Below are 21,439 nucleotides of genomic sequence, written 5' to 3' on the forward strand. Positions count from 1 at the left end.
GCCTTTCTGTCCATGGTTCTCATCTTGTGTTTCTTTAGTTTCATTTTTTCCTTGAAGTCTGAGGAGATGGCTGGTTCTGAGTGGTAAATGTGAAGCATCTCTTATTCAGAATGCACAGGTAGCAAAGCTTGAGAAGAGAGTGGACCTCCCTTCTAGGGTCTAACAAAGTGCATGCAACCTGGCACGTAACAAAACTCTCAACTGTTGACATAATGTTCAGGATTTCCTAGCAGATTCCTTTCTGCTTTACCTACACACCTGTGTTTTGAGCTCGTTTCCTCATTCATTTTTCCACCTCTCACAAATCATTAAATAAAAGTAAAAAATAGCAGAGCTTATTTTGGAGGTGATTAAAAATGAGGAGAAATTATCCCATCACTTTCTTACAAACCAAAACATATCCTGTAACAGCTGACAGACAGAGCGCCAAATCTCTTATTCCCCACTGTTCAGCTTGCTGTCTGACAAGGTGCCTTCGTGCCAGCCTCTCTCCCCCTCAGCTGTGCCAAGCTGTTTAGGCAGACACTGTTTGATTTCTGCAAACACCCAGGAACACTGTGTGCAGCACAGGGTATTCACAAACTCATCACTGTGCCTAAAAATACCAATGGATATGTGACCCTATCACCCCTTTGCCTGTGCACAGCCCAGGCGGGGGAAATTTCCACCAGGCTCTTGGAAGTATAGCCTGTCCCAAGCTACTGTGATTTACAGCAGTAGTAATAAGGCTAATGTACCTAGGCTGTATTCATTCCTGGAGTAACTCTGCTGCCTCCAGTGTGGCAACTAAAGGGGTGAACCAAGCACTGTAACTGCTGTGTTGAAAGAAAGAATAGTGTTACCACTTGCTGTCATACATACAGATATAATTGATCCTAGCCCACCAGGATGGTATAAGGAGTTTCAGACCTTACCTGCTCTATCCTTTACCATTTCTATCTGCAGCCACTGCCCAGTTCTGCTAACGCACCTTCCTACTGCACTGTCCTGGCCCTGGACTCCCCATGCAGCCTTAACAGTGGCATCCACCTTTGGGCTCTCTATTTGAAAGCCTAAAAAGAAATTTTAGAGGTCCTTCAAATGCTTCAAGGTTTGGGGACAATATAGAGGAGGCTGGCAGCTTCATTCTCCAGGAAAAGCCAGCGGGAGAGCAGGAGTCAGAGGAGCTGCCGCAGCAGGGGTGCAGGGATAGCCTTTCCCTACACTCGGGAGAGATTAATTAGAGCGCTGCTCTGGGAATGGGGAGGATGCGCATGAGCTCCAGCTACACCACTGAGTCTAGCATGGCCCAGGGCAAGTCACATCAGTTCTTTCTGCTTGAGTTTTCTAGTACTGAAGTTAGGGGCAACAACGAGTTTACCTCACAGTCAGGTCCAGAGTATGTAATGTACATTCTGGATGTAGGGGGCTGCGCAAAGCACAGAAGAACAAAATAGCACTGGCAGTGTGATTTTGTAATGTAGGATATTCCTTACTGAATGGTAGGGAGCCAGGAGATGAGTGCAAAATTACGGAATGATTTGGGTCCTTTTGGACTAGAGTCTTACAATAACATAGTCAAGTTTCACAGCAAAGAGCTATGTTCAAAGGAAGGGGCTCAGGAGAAAGAAGTCAGACCTAGAACTGCCTTTTTTATGCCCTAGCCTTAAGAAGCATTTGGGATATGAGGCTTATCCCATTACAAAGGCTCCAAACAGGAAGTCCTTTCCCAGAGAGTGCTGGTTGCTGTGCATAAATGCAAAATCCATTTCTAAGCATCTTGTGCAGAAAAGATTCACATTTTTTCCTCTTCCCAGTGTGTCTTCCCTTCAGAGCACCATCTAGTAACATTGACCTACCCAAGAGGGGCAGAGCTGCTTCTTGCCTCAATAGTAGCAGAAGCATTTTGATTTTCTCACCATGCCCCAGCTTTGGCTCTTTACAATGTTTGGTATTTGCTTGCAAAGGGCTTGTGGGGCTGCACTCCCACAAGGAGTTGTATTAGGGCTCTATCAGCTCACATTAAAACATGCCTGTGCTATGTTACAAACTAAAAGTCATGGGGCTCATTGCCAGAGGGACCGAGATAAGCCAGTATCTTCCTGTCCTTTGCCTATTACCATCTTCTCTTACAGTACTATAACAGCTAAGTCCATTTCTATACAAACTTAATTCCCTAGGTCCTTGACTCAGCAAAGCATTAAATGAGCTTAAACTTGTATGCTTTGAAGGGAGCCCGTGTGGTTTGAGAGCAGGCAGGTCCGTCCCAGGACACCTCTGCTCTCCTAGACGTGGCAGCTGCTGTACTAGAGAACAGCACCAGCCCCAAGACTGCAAAGCAGAACTGTGTGCAAAGAGAGCCGCAGTTGTCAGCCACAGTGTGCTGCATCTGATTAGCAAAATGGCTAACAATTCTGTTTTGTCTTAACCAACAGGAGCAAGAACACCCATGGCTAAAAGCAAATCCCTTATTTTGGTGTTACGACTGATGGTGATGAGAAGAGCCCTCCTCAGGTAGGGATGTGATCAGATCAGATGGCTCTTTCTGAGGTCAGTAGGGGAGGAAAAAATGTCACTTATGTGAAGCAGCCACTTGCCTGATGACAGCTAGTGGGGGCATCTCTGGGAACTTTTTCAGAAGAATCTCTGGAAAACTAGTGGCTGACAGACTCTGTATTGCAAATTCTGTATTCCCCAAGCCTCCCTATCCAGCCTGGACTTAGTAAAGACAGGCACACTGAAAAAGTCTCCTCTTGGTGAGCGAGATTCCCCTGGCATGGGGAGAAATTTTATCACAGAATGAGCAGAAAGCTCCACAAACACCATACAAGAACCACTGTAGGCAACCATGGAGAGAAATGTAATCCTTGCATCTCTCTTATCCATGCAGTGCAAGTGTTTATCATAAACTGGGTTAAAAATACCTTGTAAAATATTAGCTAGTGGTAGTACAGCTGTTCTTCCTAATAGTTTTTGAACACAGCAGCCAAATTCAGCCTTGTCAGAAAGAGCACTGCTCAGCGATAAAGTCTGTGTGAAGAGGCAGGGTGCAGAAGAGACAAATTGTTGGCACTGTCACTGGTGCTGAAAGGCTCCATCTTGAGCCCAGCCACTCTTAAAAAAACTAGAGAATCCTCATAAACAAGATAATCTATGAATGCCCAAAATGTGCAAAAGCTTCACCCAGAGTTCATGCCAAAGAAACTGCCCTTTAGTCAGTGGTTCTCCCTGACATGTGAATTCTCTGATGTCTAATATGAGATGAATTCATCTTGCAGCCTTAGTTTCATTGCAGTAAGAATCACAGGGTACCAGCCCAAGGAAATCAGTCTGCATAGTTCTGGGGGCTCTGAAAATACTTGGTTTTTTCTGTCATAGCCAATAGTGTGACAGTTTCTTCTTTCTTGTTGTTATGTGCTTGATCATGTTGTCTCACTATGCAAACCATCAGTCTGTAACGGTTAGAATTTACCTAAATATGAACCTTAGGACTTGGATCTGTAATTCTTCTCTGAACATCTAAATGTTAATGAAGTCTTTCTCCATAGTGTTTTAATATCTCAGCTTCAGAAACCCTTTAAGCATTCAGAGTGGTTTCTAGACAGGACAAGGCAGGAGCAGTTCTAGCCAATTGGCAGTAGTAATCAGTAAAGTGCTTTTCAAGTGGGGGTTGGAGGTGTGTCCACATCAGGGTTTGGCTTTGAATTTGAAAGTTTAGTGTCATTTGGATTGAGATTTTGGGTTGCCCCATTAGAACTACAGATCCAGTGTGAAATCTGGAGCTAGGCTTTCCAAGTGTTTAGGAAGTAAAAACTGGGACTTTGATTCCAACGTGCAATTGGTCATAGCAGTTTCCTGGTAATTGTCCTTTGGTTGTTGTTGCTTTTAAAACGAAGTTATTTCAGTTTCAGGTGATCATCCTGCAGCATGAAAGTGGCCTAGAAGCAAAGTCTTTATTATAACCCTAGGATTATAATAGAATAATAGCCTAAAATGTGTTTTCTAATCTTCAGAAAGGCCCAACAGAAGTCTGCAGGACCTGACCAAAGTGTCAGCAGCTGTTCCTGTGCTCTACGTGAGATGTGTTCTAGTTATCTGTATCTGAGCAGTTAGATAGCATGTTGCTGGTTTTGACTCTTAGCTCTCTCTGTTCTGCACCGTGGTAGCAAAAATACTAAATAAGCCTCATCTAAAAAGAAAAAACTTTTTACATGTGTCCCATGGTTTAAGTTCTGCTCCCACCAAAATCCAGTAGTAAAACTTCCTCTCAAATAAACAGAAGCATAAGCAAATCCAAAAAATATCTCTCATGCTTCTACCCAACGTGCTGACTTGGTTTTCTATGCCACAAGTTTAAACAACTTATAAACTCTATTGACTCTCACAAGCTTTGGATTGGAACCACTGCAGAATGAAAAAAATATCCATACACAGTTATGCATTTTGAAAAAAAAATATTTTCTTAGATCGCACATTCAAAACTTGAGAGCTGCACACCGCACAATATAGGAACAGCACTGAGCCAATCCAATTATCACCACGTAGGTGCCTTTTGATTAGTCTGGCTGTAGTCCCAAGGCATCAGACTCGGTCAGTGGCAAGAGACAGACTCCAGGTTTAACTAGTCAGTGGCCACGACATTATTCCTGGGCTGTGAAGTGTTCTCAGTCTACACCACAAATGCCCCATGGAGGGAGGTTTGGATGAAGCCTTCAGGTAGAACTCAGTGGACCTTTAGGGAAGAGCTACTATTTCAGTTGGTGACGGTTGTATGTTCATTTGCCTGTCACATTTTGCATTCCCTACACTGTTGCCCAGCTCTTTCCATTTGCTCTCTGCTGAATGGATCATGTCATGAACTTCGACCACAATGCGATGGAGCAGGGAGCAAGAGCTCTCACAAGTGAGCCACTGCTTACCCCCAAATCAATGCTGGCAGGCTTGCTCTGCAGCCTCGAAGGCTACAGGCTGGATGAAATCTTGACTATGCTGATGTCAGTGCAAAGTTTACCCCAACACCAGTGTTGCCAGGGAGCGAGGGGAGCTTTGTGCAGGCTGGATTTGGGCCACTGGGCATCTCTTTTCTAGGTCTTTGCAGCTACAAGGACATACACTTTAGCAAGGACAGCAGGATTGAAACCAACCTTGGTATCACTGCTCAAACTGACTGTTGTTTTGAGCACAAGGGTGAGGGGACAGACTCCTAGCTGGGAGCAGTAATTCAACTGTCCTTCCCACAGTTAGGAATATTTTTAGATTTTTATGTTAATTAGTGCTTTTCTCCAACAGGTATGTTTTACTTTAATAAACACCCACCCAAATAAATAAACAAACAAACAAAATAGTACTTTGCACTTTGCTAGCCTCTTTCGTCCAAAGTCTTTGAAGCATTTTACCAAGTTGGGTGGTGTTATTTCCTGGGAGTCACAGCAACCCCAAGAGCCTGACTCTGCTTCCTTTTTTTATCAATGGGAGCAGGCCCAGCCCTCAAGGACTTACCTGGTGACACACAGCGAGCCAATAACTGACAGTGAAAACATAACTCAAGTGCCCTAATTCCTACTTTCTTTCTGGTTGTTCTCAACAGCACCAGTAGTTCTCTAATTCAAAGGGAGTATGTTCCATCAAAACCAAAGAAAATCCCTATTTCTTCATTTCCAACACTGGTTTTAAAATGTTTTCAGGCTTGCAGGGTACCAGGGTGTACTTTGGTCTACAATTACCATCACTGTTAATGTAAGAAACCTTCTTTAAAACCTTCTAAGAGGTTTTAAACCTGCTGTCACCTCCTGCGAAGCTTTGGTAAGCAGTCTACACAGAAAGGCCTGTGTGCCTATGTCCTGTGTCAGTCTTCTGGTTTTCTCTTCCATGTTGTGTGTTAAGAGACATTTGCAAGAAAACAGGATCTTGGCTGCTGCTTCTCCCCCGTGCGCCAGGTCCGACACCATCACCGCAGCAACCCCACATGGTGTCACGCATGGTCAAACGCACAGCTGGCACAGCCCCGAGTCAGAAGAAAACAGCAGAAAGTGCCTGCTTTCAGATGTGTGTTCATTACTACAACCCAGAAGACAGCAGATGTGGAAAACGGGAGCAGAACACTGTCTTATTTAAATGCTTTCCACAGGGCGTAGGCAGGCATTTTCACATTTCCAGTGCATTAACAGCAGAAGGACTCATTTCCCTCTATACAGTATTGAGTTAGAGTTATAAAAATGCTGTGATCCTCATTAAGAGAATCTACAACATAGCTTATTTTGTGCATCTACTCTTTCTTGTGCCGTAAAGCGAGAATACAACTGCTAGCACCAGCGGACAGATAAATGCTGCCCAGCTTAGTAGACAATGATAAGAGCTGGGTGAACTTGTTATTGCAAGCAATTCACAGAATCACAGAATAATTTAGGTTGGAAGGGACCTCTGAAGGATATCTAGTCCAATCTTCTGCTCAAAGCAGGATTAGGTTGTTCAGGGCCTTGTCCAGGCAAGTTTTGAGTATTTCCTAGAGTAGACATGCCACAGCCCCTCTAGGGAGGCAAATACTCGGCAAGTCTGTGACAAGGCCAGCTTCCACAAGTTCATTTTCGTATCTTACTGAAAAAATGGGTTGCGTATATGCCTTTCAGTTTGTGGATTGCTTACAAGCTTCTCTTCCGTTTTCCCTTCTCCAAAAGAAAAGAATTCTGCAGGTTTTCATAATAGAAACTTGAAAAGGAGGAGGAGTGGTGAGGATACCAGGGAGGGGAAACGGCTGCAAATAGCATAAGTGAAGTTGCAGTTTTTGTGAACAGTTTTAACAGCTTCTGCCCAGCTCTGATCATAACATCTACTTACATGGTGTTATGAAATCTCGCTCTGTGCTTTTCTTCTCCCACATCTGATACCAGCAGTGGGTAAGGCATACCGAAGGGCCAAGGAATTCCCTAATACAGCCATCCTCATCTTTATCATGGAAGAGACAACAGCTTTGAGAACGCAACCCTACAACTTAAACCAAGCTGATTTGCACTCAAACCAGAATGAGCTGAGTTGGTGCTGGTTCTTTTTTAGGCCTGTCATCTCTACTGCCTGCATTGCCACACTAAAGAAGAGCGTGGCTGCAGTCAGCTTCAGTTCAGGCAAACAACTGGTAAGCCAGAGGTTTCAAGCAAATTTCTTCTGCAGCCCTCTCTGAGAAAACGTGTGTGCTTGTGGGGTGGAGGACACAAAGGCTCACTTCCCCTCTGTAAAGATGACTGAGGTCAGTCCTTAAAACATGCCCCAAAACAAAAGCGTATTTTAAAAAGTACGTGAAATAGCTGCCACGGTTTTGTGCGGTACCCTGCTCCCCCTGCCAAAATAATAAATTAGGGTGGTTGTTGTTTGTTGTTGTTTTTAAACGTTCTAAAGTAGAGGAGCTTTCTGATGCATTATGATGGACAACCTTAGGTGACGTATCCCCACTTATCCATGAAAAGACCTTTCATTTCTTATCCAGGTTGGCATGCAGTTCTGCTTCCAAGGCCATCTTGTCAAAGGTGCGCATGTTCGTCTCCTCCCGTACCTTTTCCCGGACATGGAAGGATGCCCGAGCAACAGATCTGGCGTTTTCTAAGACAGTCTTCTTCTCCTTGAAGATCTGCTCACTCCTCTCCAGCTTCCTCTCTATGGAGAGGAGGATCTCCCTGCGCCGTAAGTCCTCGTACTGCTCTACCTTTTGCTTGTTGAGCTTTTGCACCTTCTCCTTCTCCAGCCGGCTCATGACCACCTTGCGGGCTTTCTCCTGGACCACCTCTTCAGCCACCTGGGCAGCATGCTGGAGCTTTCTCTCTGTCTCTTTAGCCAGGGCCTCCAAGTGCTCCTTTTGCTCTCTTTCCTTCCTTTCTGCTGCCAGTTTGGCTCTCTGAATCTGCAACTCCTCCCGCCTGGCCTTCTCCCTCAGCTCCTGGTTTCTCTTCTCCATTAGCTGCTCATAGTTCTCCTGAGCCTTTGTTAAACTCATCTCCAGGGAGGCCTTCAGCATCTCCTTCTCTTCTGCCTCTTGCTTGGCCAGCTCCTTGAGCAAGGCTTCATGCTTCAGCTTCTCCGCTTGGTTGAGCAGTTTCTTCTCCTTCTGCAGCTGCACCTCCTTCCTCAGCCTCTTCCGAGCAGCTGTGGACAGCTTCTCTTGCAGAAGCTGCTCCTCTCGCTCTCGGTGCTCCTTCTTGCCATCCTCCTTTGCCTTCAAGTTGTGCTCTTGATGGAGTTTCTTCTGCTTGTCCTCCTGGATGGCCCTCTCCAGCTTCTCCCTCCGCAGCCGCTCCTGCTTCTCCGCTTGCTCCCGCCACCTCTCCTCGCACACCAGCCGCTGCTTCTGCTTCAGCAGGGCGGCCTCCTGCTGCTCCTGGGTCAGCCTCCCTCGCCGCTTCTCCACTTGGCACTCCCACATCCGCTGGCCCTGCACGAGAGCCCTCTGCTTCTCCTTCTCCTCCTGCTCCTTCCGCTGCTCCGCCAGGCGCCGCTGGCTGTCCCACTGCAGGTGGGCCGCCTGCCGCTGCTCCCGGAGGAGGCTGGCCTCCTGGTGCTTGGCGATCATCAGGGCCGCGATCTTCTTGTCCCTCTCGGGCACCTCCCTGAGGCCCTTCTTCCTCTTCACCTCCCTGACGATCCTCTCCACCCGCTGGGCGGTCTGCGGCGAGTGGCTGAGGTCGCCCAGGCTGAAGCTGCGCCCCAGCAGGGAGTTGGCAGCAGCCCCTGCCCGCTCCTGGGGGTGCCCCTTGCCCCCGCGCTCCCGCAGGCTCTCCCCGCTGTAGGAGGACGAGGCCCCCGACTCCGAGGAGGTCTTGCCCCAGACGCCCTCCCGCCGCTTCTGCAGCGAGTCCAGGGAGTGGCTCTTGGTCTTGGCGCCCGCCGAGGCCCTGGCCTCCCCGCCGGACCGGGGCCCCGCGGCAGCGGAGGCGGCCCTGGGGGCCGGGCGGGCGGCAGGCGAGGGCGGCAGGCTGCCGAGGGGCGCCAGGATTCTCCTCTTCTCCTCCCGGATGATCCTCTCCCGCTCCTCCCGGCACTGCTGCAGCTTCCGCCGCCGCTCCCTCTCGTAGGCCTCGTAGAGGCCGGCGGCCACCCGCATGGACCGCCCCGGGGCCTCGCGCAGCAGCTCCCCCAGGGCCCGCGGCAGCAGCTCCACGGGCCGCACCGCGCAGCGGGCGCAGGCCTCCAGCGACCGCGGGCTGGTCAGCACGTAGCGGCTGCCCTCCGCCTCCGCGCAGTCGAAGTTGTACAGGTCCAGGTGCAGCAGCGGCGACTGCTCGCCGGGCCGCGCTGGCTCCCCCGGCAGCGCCGCGGCCCCCGCCGCGCCGGGTGCTGCACAGGGCTGCGGGGGCGGCTCCGCCGCCGGCTCCACCATGGCTCGGCCTGAAAGGAGAGAGAGCGACGGCGGGGTGACCGGGGCGCCCCACAGCACCGTGGGTCCAAGGACCCCGCCGTGTCTCCCCAGGAAGCTGCAAAGCCGCAGGGGGCATGGAGGTAAGGGGCTCCTGGGGTCTGCGTGGGGCAGGGCTGGGGGGGTTGGGGTGCGGGGGTGTCTGGGCTGCAGGTGGTGGAGTTTGGGGTTGGGGGCGTTGGGGGTGCAGGGGAGGTGCGTGGGTGGTGGGCATTCAGGCTGTATGGGGTGTGTTTGGGCTGCGGATGGGGTGTTGGGGGTGGGGGAGCAGTTGGGGGGGCACTTGGGCTATGGTGGGGGTGTTTGGGATGGGGGCGTGCTCGTGGTAGAGGAGCGCATCTGGGGTGCACAAGGTGTTTTTGGGAGGTGCCTGGGGAGGGGGAGTCTGTGGGGTGCTCGGGGGGGTGGGTGCATCTGGGGCGCGCAGGGGCCTGCAGTGCGTTCGGGCTGCTGCGGGGGTGTCCAAGCTGCGGAGGGGGGCGTTTGGGGTGGGGGCAGGTCTGCATGGGGCACGCGGGGGCCGGGGGTGCTGGGCGATATTTGTGTTGGAGGGGAGGCGTGTTTGGGCAACAGACGGGGCTATCTGGGGGCAAACGGCGTGTTTGGGGTGGGGGGGGTGCAGGGGCCGTGTTTGGGGTGGGGATGTGCAAGGTGCGGGGGCCGTGTTTGGGGTGGGGGGGTGCAGGGGCCGTGTTTGGGGTGGGGGATGCTCAGGGTGCAGGGGCCGTGTTTGGGGTGGGGGATGCGCAGGATGCAGGGGCTGTGTGTGGGGTGGGGGGTGCAGGGGCCGTGTTTGGGGTGGGGGATGCTCAGGGTGCAGGGGCCGTGTTTGGGGGGCATGCGCAGGGTGCGGGGCCGTGTTTGGGGTGGGGGGGTGCAGGGGCCGTGTTTGGGGTGGGGGATGCTCAGGGTGCAGGGGCCGTGTTTGGGGTGGGGGATGCGCAGGATGCAGGGGCTGTGTGTGGGGTGGGGGGTGCAGGGGCCGTGTTTGGGGTGGGGGATGCTCAGGGTGCAGGGGCCGTGTTTGGGGGGCATGCGCAGGGTGCGGGGCCGTGTTTGGGGTGGGGGGGTGCAGGGGCCGTGTTTGGGGTGGGGGATGCTCAGGGTGCAGGGGCCGTGTTTGGGGTGGGGGATGCGCAGGGTGCGGGGCCGTGTTTGGGGTGGGGGGGTGCAGGGGCCGTGTTTGGGGTGGGGGATGCTCAGGGTGCAGGGGCCGTGTTTGGGGTGGGGGATGCGCAGGATGCAGGGGCTGTGTGTGGGGTGGGGGGTGCAGGGGCCGTGTCTGGGGTCCGCGGGGGCGGTGCCCGGGGCGCAGCGCAGACCCCGGCGGCGGGCGGGCACTCACCGGGCCGGGGGCCGGGCGCGGCGGGCAGCCCCGCGCTTTGTCTCCGGTGGCGGCAGCCGCGGGATCAGGCGGGCGGCGGCGGCGGCCCCTCCGTGGCTGCCCGGGCCCGCGCGGCCCCTGCGGCGGCGGCACCGCGGCCGCCGGGAGGCTGCGGCGCCCCGCGCTGCCCGCTGCGGGCGGGGGCGGGGGCGGGGGGCGGGGCGGGGCGGGGCGGGCCCGGGGGCGGCTCCGCCCCGATCCCTGCCCGCGCGCTGCAGCGGCGGGCGCGGGGCCGGGGCTGCCGGTGGTGCCTCCTTCCGTGCGTGCGTCTGCCGTGCGTGCGTCCTGCTGCGCACTCATCGCTCCGCGCGTGTCCTTCCATGCACATGTCCCTCCGTGTATGAACCTATGAACCTTCCCTGCCCGCACGACGCAGGTGCCCTCCCGTGCGCGTCTCCTTCCCGCGCGTGCCTCTCTGTTCACCCCTCTCCACGCGCTTTGCCTTTCCTGCAGTATTTTTCAGCAGTTTGTCGTGTAGCCGCTACAGACACAGTCTAATCTGCTTCGTTTTAATGAGGACATGGCACTCGCCCAAGGACTTCCAGGCTGGCCCCGGGACAGGGATAGGGAGCCGCAGAAGGACACCGCACTGGCCTGGGGAGGGCAAGGGGAAGGCCGAGGGCTGCAGGTCGGTGGTGGTTACGCACCGTCCGGGCAGAGCCTCTGAAGCAAGCTTGCCGCTGCGCTGACGGAGGCGCACAGCCCTGGCGCATCCACAGTGAGCGGGCACGCTCCACCAGTAAAACCACATCGACTCACCTAATCTCATTCGTTCGTCATCATCAGAGTCTGTAGGGGACTGTTATGAAGCTCGGTAATCAGGTACATGACAAACCTTCAGGCCAGGCAACAGCCTTCTGCTGTCAGAAGAGCCCCGCTCGCCGGCTGATAGTGCTAACCACCCTCACTGCTGGCTGCAGCGCCGTCGCCAGGGTGCCGAGGCCATATGCCTGCCTCATGGAAAATGTTAAGGCAGTAAACACGTGCCAGTAAGGTGTGGGCTTCTGTGGCCTTTTGGCAAGTTGCTGCTTCAGCCTGCAGTGAGGCTATATGCGGACCTTGATCTCCCAGATTTGCTTGTGGATCTTGAGGACTCCCATAAGTGGTCTCCCAATTGCAGCCAGAAGGGGATTTACCAGCAGATTTTCAAAGCAGCTGGATACGTTTTTAGGAGCCATTAACACACACGGGGTTGTATGTCTCTTTTCAAAAGACTAAAGGAGATTTGGGGTGAGGGCAGGAGAGGAGGTCTCTGGAGGAGCTGAAGAGGATCATTTCCATCAGTGAGCCACTTCCCCACACACGATTATAAAACCTAGTTCTCCGTTGGCATATACCTTGTCTGGAAGTGTACACACTCAGGCAGAGCAGTGCTCTGAGGTTATGCTCCTGCTTTAATAAACAATTTCCAGTGCAAAACTTTGCATTGCTATCAGCGATAGCATGAGATGCAGGGCAGTGGAGAATCAGACTTACAGGTTGTGGCAGTGGAAATATTTGTATCATGTCAACAAATTCATCTGCCTGCTCTTAATTGCACACGTGTTAATTAACTTTTTCCAATCCAGCTTTAAAACTACCCATACCTGGCTTTTTCCCCACTCCTCTTGGGAGGGCTATTTCACGACCTACTAGACCTCATTGGTAAAACATTATTAGTTATATTCAGCTTCAGTTTTTCCTCTCAGTTTTATCTTCTCTAAGAAGTTAACCCCCCTTTTTTTGCTAAACACCTCCCTTCTGCTTCGGTTTATGCCTTACAAATGTTTGTGAACTGTTTCCATACCCCCTCAGAGCCAAGCAAAACATATCATCGTTATAAATCAGTTCCCTATAGCTGCACAACCCAGCACTGGCTCTCTCCCAAACGCCTTCGAGCGTGCCCCTCTGCCCCGATGGCTGCAGGCTGCGTGAGCAGTGGCCTCCGGGCACGGCGCTGCCGAGCTGCTGCTGCCTCCCTGCCGCGTGGCGCGGGAGAGCCGCGTACGCTGTCCTGGCACTGGTACGATGCCTTTCTCCTCTCGCCTGCCTGCTCACGGCTAACTCTCTGCTAACTCTCCTAAAGTTTGCTCAGTCCTGTTCAGCTTACCAGGACTGTTCCCCCTCCACCCTAGGAATATTAGTAGATGGATTATTTCCTCCTTGGCAAACAGCTTTTGTTTTCCTTAGTTTGTAATTTCTACTCTCTTTCTCATGTGGTGTTTACACTACTGCTGGGAGCACCCCAGGCTCTTGTACAGCTACTCCAGCTCTCGTCCTACTTTCTCCTATTGAGACCTCTCCTGGCTTTTGCCCAGTGTATTCCTGCTCCTTCCCGGGGTGCTGGCGGTTAGAGGGAAGGTGATAGCCCTGGGGAGAACAGCACAAGCAGCCCTCTGCCATAGTTTCCTGAGTGCAAGGCTGCTGGCGTCTCCCAGGCATAGGGTCCTTCTGCTCTGCCTGCCCGTGGGGCCCAGGTGCCCAGCAGCCTCCCCAGGGAAGGGGTAGGCATATCCTTCCCCAGCAGAGGCAGCCTGCAGCACACCAGGACCCACCAGAGCCTCCAGCACTGCCTCCTCTCTCAGCTGCAAGGTCTAAGTACTAGTTTAAAACTTTAATGAGGCGCTGAGTGTAAGGTCATACGGATCCACGTGACACCCGTGGTCCCTTCCCTTGGACAGGCCCTTGCCACACTCTGTAACCCTTCGTCAGCAGCCCTGCAGCCCGTCCACCTGAGTGATGGTGCAGCCAAGCTGCACTGAGCTACTGCTGAACACAATTCCCACGAGGCTCTGCAGGCAGGGCTCGCCCAGCAGCAAGGCCTGAAACCCAACACGCCACAAAGACAGTGTAACCACTTGACAAAAGCCAAGGTCCTGCTCCGGGAGGTTTCCGTGGTGGCAGATGCAGAGGACAGGGAAGTGGAGGAGAGAGCAGAGCGTAAGGAGTTAGCCGGAGACGGCAACATGCGGTGAGACACAGTGCAGAGAGCTACTGCTGGAAGCAAAATACGTGGCAGCCGCTGGAGACAGGCTTACAGTACAAATACTACATCCTGCTCTCTAACGTAAAGCAGGAGTTTAAGGCCAGATATGGCAGTGACTTCAGTTCACAAGAGCTGTGCTGACAGTGAGTTGTTATTACTGCTCATCTTATCAGGTCACTCTGCGGTGTGTGCAAATATTTAGTCCTCAGTAAAGAAAAGGGGTTTTTTGGTCCCTGACAGAAAGGCTCTCTAGACCATTGGCTCTGCCTGCACTGAGGACTACCACTACTGTTGCTGCACTGATGCTTTCTTTGGGTCACATTGAACAGTCGTCTGCTCTGCTTTGTGCAAGTCTAGCACATCTACAGTAGTCTTTGTGTTTGGGTAAAAGCTATGCAGTTACCAGGGCTGGCTGAAAAATCTGCTGGGATGGCAGAGAAAATTTTGAAAATGAAGGAAAAAAAACTTGGCATTGCATGTTTCCATGGAAATAAATGTAGGTGCGAGAGTGCGGTTTATTTGCTTTGGGGGATATTCTGTTACTGGTGGTTATTTCTTGGAGAAATTAGAATACGGACATATTTTGGCCCAAACCAAATCAGAGATGCTGCTGATGAACCTCTTGTGCTCAGTGCATCAGTTCTCCTGGTCACGCTTGGCTAATCACAGAGCGCTGATGGGGCTGTGAGGGCATTATGGAGCCTCTGGACATGGTGATTCATGGAGGACGGGTATGGCCCCAAGGTTATAAGGCAAACTTAGAGAAAAGATATAAGGTAAGCAAATACATGAGCCAGCCAGAAATTAGTATGAGAAGTCTTATGGTCTTCGCAATAAAGAGACATCAGACTGCACCATTGGAGTGGTCCTTCCAGGCTTTATAATTTAGGATTACAAACTACATCTCCCATGAATGGCATATCCATACAGAAATACTGTTGTTTGCTTTCTTCATCAAAGCAAAAGAAAACTTTTCTGTTGTGTAAAGACACTTTTTATTATTTGCAGTGTTCACCAATGCCTAGCTTGGACAGACCTCATTGTGCAGAAATATCCTTAATGTAGACAGGGCCAAGGTCTGACAGTTTTGGGCAGGGAATGCCTTTGTGACAATTGTGTTCAGCACCTAGCACAATCAGTTTCTTATTCCTGATCAGGGCCTCAACCGCTATTCTCCCCCCTACTTATTATTAAGATGAGCAGTGACAGTAAATGTTGACCCAAAATCTTCTGTGTGAACTATGTAAACAGGTACTATTGAGTGTAAACTCAGTAAGAATATTACATGCTAACTCAGGTTACATTCTCAACTTGAAGCTGAAATGTAATGAAGTTCCATTCATTTAATTGAAACTGTTGGTTTTGAGCAAATGACTGGTCTTCCATGCTGCTTTCAGTTTTCAAGCTTCATTATTTATTCTAATGCAGCCAGGAAATCATGACGGGACTGCTGAAGAACAGTGGGGGAAAAAATGACATTGCTGGTAACACTCCTCAGGGTGAGTAAAAAGCAAAATGTAATCAAATGGAATAAACTGTCAGATTAAGACTAGAAATTTTAAACTATTTTAGTTTTAGGCAGAATAAATAGAATAGTAGGGAAGTCTTTCTCTGCCCGTATGATTCCTAACCTGACCATGGCATGGATATTATCAGTTAGGTATACTGCACTAATGTTTGTAGGGGAATTGCAAAAATCTCCCATGCCTCCTTTTCCCTATCAGAAGCCACACCGAAATGTAATTTTCCAGGGTAGAGTATTTGATGTTCCAATCTAAATATGAGCTGCTTTTGTATTCCTGGTTTGTAATTGTTGCTGCCCAGCGGTACTGTGGCAGGGAGGCACAGGCAGAAGGAAGCGATCAGCTGTTCACCACGGCTCTCATTTGGGAGCGCAGTGCAGCACAGGGTCAGCAGAAGGGAGCTGGGCTCTTCCTCGCTTTGTTAGCGTAGAGCCACGTGTGGGGAGTGTAAAAGAGGTATACGGGAGTTTTGCAGTCAGTCTGCATTGATGTAAATTGCTGCCTGAGGAGAAAGACAAAGCAGCGTTACTCCCGTGACGCCTGCCTCCTGAATGCAGGCGAACTGAAAGAAAAACACCACGTGCACATAGCCAGAGCGACCGCACGCCAGCAGGGTTGCATCATGCACCCACATTATGCCCGGCTACATGGTCACCCAGGATTGCCCCCGCTGCTTAACACTGGCTAATGATATCCTGAGCTACCAGCTCTGCCTTGATACAGTCAAAACAACATTTAGGGACAAATGCCATTATGAACAATTCCACTTAATTACAGACTAATGTTTGGAAGCGGATCCTACTACCCGTAAGGATAGGATTACATTTAAATTCCCAAAGACTGCTGCTGAGACTGGCATATCATAATGCTGGCTCCTGGAGGACCATGAAGCAGATGAGTTTTCAACAAGTTGTAGGTGTTGGGTAAGTCTGGAGTAGGAGTAGCAGAGCTAATCATTAGCAAGGGGATGAGGGGAGGAAAACAGATCAAATTCATTTAAAAAGCCCTGTTATACCATCCATTTTAAATGAGTTTAAACTCCATTTAATGGATGCATTTATTTCCTGAAAATTAAATCTGTACCTGTGTGTTTAGACTTTGGAGGGGATGAACTCTGCTGTTCATCTGCAGCAAGAACCGGACTTCCTAGTTCTTTGGACATCACAGCCCATCCGTCCTGAACTCTGGAGGCTGTACCAGTCCCAGTGTCACTCAGGGGTTCCTGCGACCCCTCGTGTCACCCAGACCTCTCAGGGAAGGGACACCATTCTACCTGAATGGTGAAAGCTCACAACTGAAGACAGTGCCAAATAGATACTTCTGTTCCTTTGCACTGATACCTGGGAATAAAGCCAGCTGGAAGATTGTTGGCAGGAAACCTTCCTAACTCCGATCATATTTGGCATGAGTGTTTATGCCAGATGTTGCCTCAGAAAACACGAAAGTCAGTGGACAGTTGTTTTAATACACAGCTTTGCAGCTTGCAAAGTGCTGAGTTTTTATTGAAAGGAAAGAAAATCAAGATTTACTGCTTCCTTGTGGTGTACAGAGTCACTGCATGTAGCCAAGTAATCCAACATCATCTGGAAAGAACAGATGGGAATCCAAGAAATTAATGAATGTCCCATAACAAAAACCTACTGTTTAATAGAAAGATTTTTACAGCTATCCTTCATTATGAAGAAGAGTAAGTCAGATGCCCGACTTTTTAAATTTAATTTTCAAAGATGAGACTCAAAGGAGAAGCTGAGAGTAAATCAGACTGTTTATTATGGGAGAACTGGGAACACAAAATTCTCATTGGAAAGAAAGAATGGCTTAGGACGATAGGCATTAGACAGGAACCAGTTCAGTTCTCTGCTTTGTCACATTGTTTACCTAAATAAATGCTATGACTGAGTATCTGTGGGGACCTGGCCCTTTTCCATCTGTAAATAGGACTAATAGCTCTTCCCTAAGAGGTACTTAGCCAACGTGATAATGAGGCCATATATTAAGTATAATAGGTACATTTGGCAGCAGGAGGACCTCAAAATGGTTGGAAGGTAATTTAAATTAATCACAGGAGTCTACAACGAAGGAGATCTTCTCCTTCAACGTCTTTCGAAGAGAGTCCCTCAGACAAGCAAAAGTGGGGTCATCTACACCTCTTTATTCTAGCACATGGACAGTGACCAAGCTAGAAACGGGCTGCCTCCCTTGCTGGAAACACCAGCATTGTAAAATAGAAGGTAGGAGAGAGATGGCTATTTTCCCATTACAGTTCTGTAGAACTGGTATTGCATATAGTTGTGTATGTAGGTCTGATTCTGCAGTTTCTCTGCTTACACTGAGTTTCACTGGACTCAGTAATTTGGGGTTTGTTGTACCTTTTTTCTCCAACTCTTGTATTTTTTAGCACAGCGTTTTAGCACAGGTTCATGAGGAGGTGCTGAGCAAGCTGGTACAGGTCCGTGGCACTGCAGAACACCATGCCAAGATACCAGCACAGGGTGGCTGCTTTACAGCGGGGCTGTGCCCAGTGAAACTTTCTGCTCAGATCTGGGAGCAGCTCCCTTGGAAATGGGTGAGATGGAGGGAGACCTGAGTACAGCAATGTATTGCAGGGTGACTCTGCACTATCCATGTGATGCAAATGCTAAGAAGGCCAATGTCATCTTGTGGTTTATTGGGCAAAGTGCTTCTGGCAGAGACGAGGTGGTACAAACACCAGTTTGCTAGGTAGTGATGAGAGTCTGTCCAGAATGCTGCGTGTGGTTAATTCCAGTGTTAGGAAAGATTAAATCGAGTCTGAGACAGCAGAGCCAGTTAGGATGATCAGAGACCCAGAAAGCTGGGACACTAAAAGCGCTTGGATCTTTGCGACTGTAAAAATGAAATCTGAGGCAGGATGTGGTAGATTTCTAAAAATATACAAGGGAACAGACAATTTGCTCAGCCAACACCTTTAATGTGTCCTGTATCTTGCTGTACTAACCCAGAGGCATGTCACAGTCAACCTCAGAAATGCAGGCACTGAAGAAACTGCTTCTGTGAAAACCAGCGGTGGTTTGGTTGCTGACTTCAACATGAGCAAGATCTACATGAAACTCCCTTTTTCTTGCTTTGAACATTTAGCACTGAAGTGAAGTTGAATTAATACCATTGTGCTGTGCAGCTTGAATCTAGCACAACTGGAGCAGAAGTCAATTTGCTGTATTTGAGAGAAAATTAATTAAGGCCTCGTTTGTTTCCCTCTGAGAGAGCAGCTCTGGGTAGTTTCCAGGAGATGGTGAATTTTTCTTTGAGCTCCTTTGGTGCAGGCCTATCCGTACAGAACAAATGTTGTACCGCTTCGAGGCCCAAATTCCTGTAAGCTCCCAGACTGTGAGCTGGGCCCTTTGGCTGCTGCAGCGGTGTGACAGTCCCTGTGGCGGCTCCACAGCTGTGTGCTGCATTTTGAACTGCAGAGGGGGAAATTATCTAAGTGCAGGGAATACTGGCTGTAGTCCGAGAGGGAAATGTCATGGCAGGGTTGATTCTCATAGCCTGCATTACTCTCACTTGTCTTCTGTCAGTGGACTATGAACTGTGCAGAGAGGTAGCTAAAGGGAAGGGGAGAAGAGGGACTGAGTATTGCCTCCTCTGCTTCTGGAGTGCTCCAGCAAGGTACGAAGAGGGAAGCTGTGCCAAGTTTTTGTTTTTGCTCGTTCTTCCATGTTGCTTCATCAGTCCTTTAGGAGATGAGTTTTTCTACTTCGATCTGCCCTGAATATTAATTAATGAATAATAGCCCACTAAAAATGAAAAACATGTATGGATTCCAGTGAATAATCCCGGGAGTGCAACAGAGGGCTGAGAGGACCAGAGATGTGTGCGGAAGATAATGTGAGAAAACAAAGCAAAACAGGGGAGGGAAATTGTACAGGTGACTTATGAGAACAGAAGACTTTGCATGGTCGTGGAAGGAAAGGTAAAGAAGGCGGCCTCCTTGGCTTGTGGGAGATGGTTAGGGTATAGGAATGCTGTCAGAAACATTATAACTTATGGACTCTGACAGGCACCTGCCTGCAAACAGAGGGGCACCGCAAGACCTAATCTCCAGTAAGTCCAGTGGGCTTTTGTGAGGCTGGCATATAAGATTGAGTTGTTGTTCTGCTATTGTAGCATAAAAGTCTGGTTGTTGGACATAGTGACTATTCCTCAACTCTGGCAACTCGCAGAGGACAGGTATAACAGGTGTTAACAAGGAACAGCATTGAATGCACAAATGAAGTGGTATGAAGGTTCAATTTTCTGTCAGGGAATCAAGCCAATTTAAAAATATTGACATGCACAATGAAGGTTGTGGTAAAAATCTTTATCACTGAAGAAAGGTCTCACTGAATGCTGTAGCAAAGCCCGTGGCACGTGGGAGCTGATGTCCTGCCCAGGCTCCAGGAGGGCTGGATTCTTCTGGGCTGGGCACTGAGGGTTTATGCAAGGAGATGAATGATCTGAATTCGACTGAAGGCCACCTACTACTCTGGCTTTGCACAGCTTCTGGGGTGCTCTTGGTTTTGCTGGCTGTGGGTCCTTGCTGCCCTACATAAAGCTCTTCAAAAAAACTGGCAAAAAGTGCCATGGAGATGGGCAGTGTTGCAAGGGTCATAATGTCATGTAGCAGAGTCAGGTCCTTGTCTCTTGCTTACAAAAAAATCAAGTGGTGACTTTTATGTTTTTGGGAGCACTTAAGAAGCTGACTCATGGCACTGCATTTTGGGCTTGAGTCACAGCTGCTGCACAAATACCATTTGAAACAAGTTGCCAAGGAACACATCACATAGGTGTTATCAGCAGGGAGGCAATGGAGCAAGAGTGTGCATGGCTGTTGTGTATACCCAAAAGGGAGATGCTGTTTGCTAGAGTCAGCTTTGGCATGCTGCTGGCTCTGAGGAACAAAAGGCATCTCTGGTGTGATGCCAGCTTTTTGCTTTCCCACTGTAGTGTGGACCAGAAGGATTCATGGAAGCAGCCAAAGAGGGGTAGCTGTCCTGCATCTTAATAGTAAGGGTTTCAGAGCTGTCTCACTAGGAGGAAAAGGTTTGTGAGGGAACCTTGTGAAACCAAAAGGTCTTTGGTGACAGCTGGGTGCTGAAAAGTCTCTATGAGAGCTTGGCCCTGGGGTGAAATTGTTTCAGTCTTTTGACTTGCTGGGTGGGCAGCTCTGCAGAGGAGAGAGCAGATGGCATGAAGGAAGGTATAGCATTCCCTCCCTGTCTGCAGGAGCACATAACACTGGGAGGAGGATGTAACACAGGACAGTAACATTATCAGGGGCTCAAGGGCAAAGATGGGTTTGTATCACAGTGTGAGGTAACATTATCTCTTAGGCTATCTTTTCTCCTCTGATAGTGCTTAAACTGCCATGAGACCTCTTCCAACTGAGCGCTACCTTCAGGACTCATATTTTATCAATTGCTTCTTCTTCAGGCGGGAGATTAACTTGAAACTGAGGTCATGTCAGACATAGGGAGCCTGGACAGACATTGATAACCTGTGCAGTCCATCTCGGGACGGAAGGGCTGGGCAGCTGTGTGTGTGAGGTGACAGGTGTCATTCACAAGGATGTGAAGGGCTGTCAGCAGTTTGAAGAAGAGGATAAGAATTCCATGACTGGAATATAGAGGGTTTTTCTTTAATCTGAATGATCCAGCGGCAGATCTGGGTCTGGAGGGCAGCAGCTCTCCCTGTGGGGTTTATCACCACGTGTGGAACAGAGGGTTCTGGCTTGCATTTGCTGCACTGGGAAAGGTGGTTTGCACTGCTGAAATGGGGCTTCTCCCAGCAGCAGCAGTCCTCTTGCTCTGGGCTGTAGACAAGCCCCAAGCCTTCACGCAGAGAAAATTTCTACCTTTCCCACTGTCACAGAAACTTCCATGCAGTCTGATGTAGAGAGAGACTTGGCTGTGACAGATGCACTTCAATCTGACTTATCTCTGCTGGAAATTTTCAGGCATCCTCCCCTTCCTTCCTACCAAAAAAGGTGTTGCAGCATGTTGAGGACAGCCTGGGGTGAGAGGCAGGTGTACCTAGGCTTTCATTGCTCCCAGGACTTCTCCCAGTGGGTGTAATTGATGCTGCAGGAAGAGGGTGCAGGGAGGGTGCAGGCTGGGCATTTGGGGTGGCAGGGCTGTGGTGCAGAGTGCCTGGCGGGAGCCTGGCAGAGCCGG

At 50.1% G+C, this 21,439-nt stretch overlaps 1 protein-coding gene across 1 annotated transcript; it reads right to left on the reverse strand.

Annotated features, from left to right (window-relative positions):
* Window positions 1-4,413: 4,413 nt before the first annotated feature.
* CCDC177 (coiled-coil domain containing 177) lies at window positions 4,414-10,903 on the reverse strand. Its single transcript, XM_064512511.1, has 2 exons — window positions 10,722-10,903; window positions 4,414-9,348 (listed from the first exon to the last, which is right to left on the reverse strand). Exon 2 carries the CDS (start codon window positions 9,338-9,340, stop codon window positions 7,442-7,444), a length of 1,899 nt encoding a protein of 632 aa, XP_064368581.1. The 5' UTR covers window positions 9,341-9,348; window positions 10,722-10,903; the 3' UTR covers window positions 4,414-7,441.
* Window positions 10,904-21,439: the final 10,536 nt, after the last annotated feature.

Source organism: Dromaius novaehollandiae, chromosome 5, assembly GCF_036370855.1.
Source record: "Dromaius novaehollandiae isolate bDroNov1 chromosome 5, bDroNov1.hap1, whole genome shotgun sequence".
Taxonomy (NCBI): Eukaryota; Metazoa; Chordata; class Aves; order Casuariiformes; family Dromaiidae; genus Dromaius; species Dromaius novaehollandiae.

What these genes read in the sequence shown, in the direction of transcription:
- CCDC177 (XM_064512511.1), bottom strand. Translation starts at nt 9,340, where the DNA reads ATGGTGGAGCCGGCGGCGGAGCCGCCCCCGCAGCCCTGTGCAGCACCC.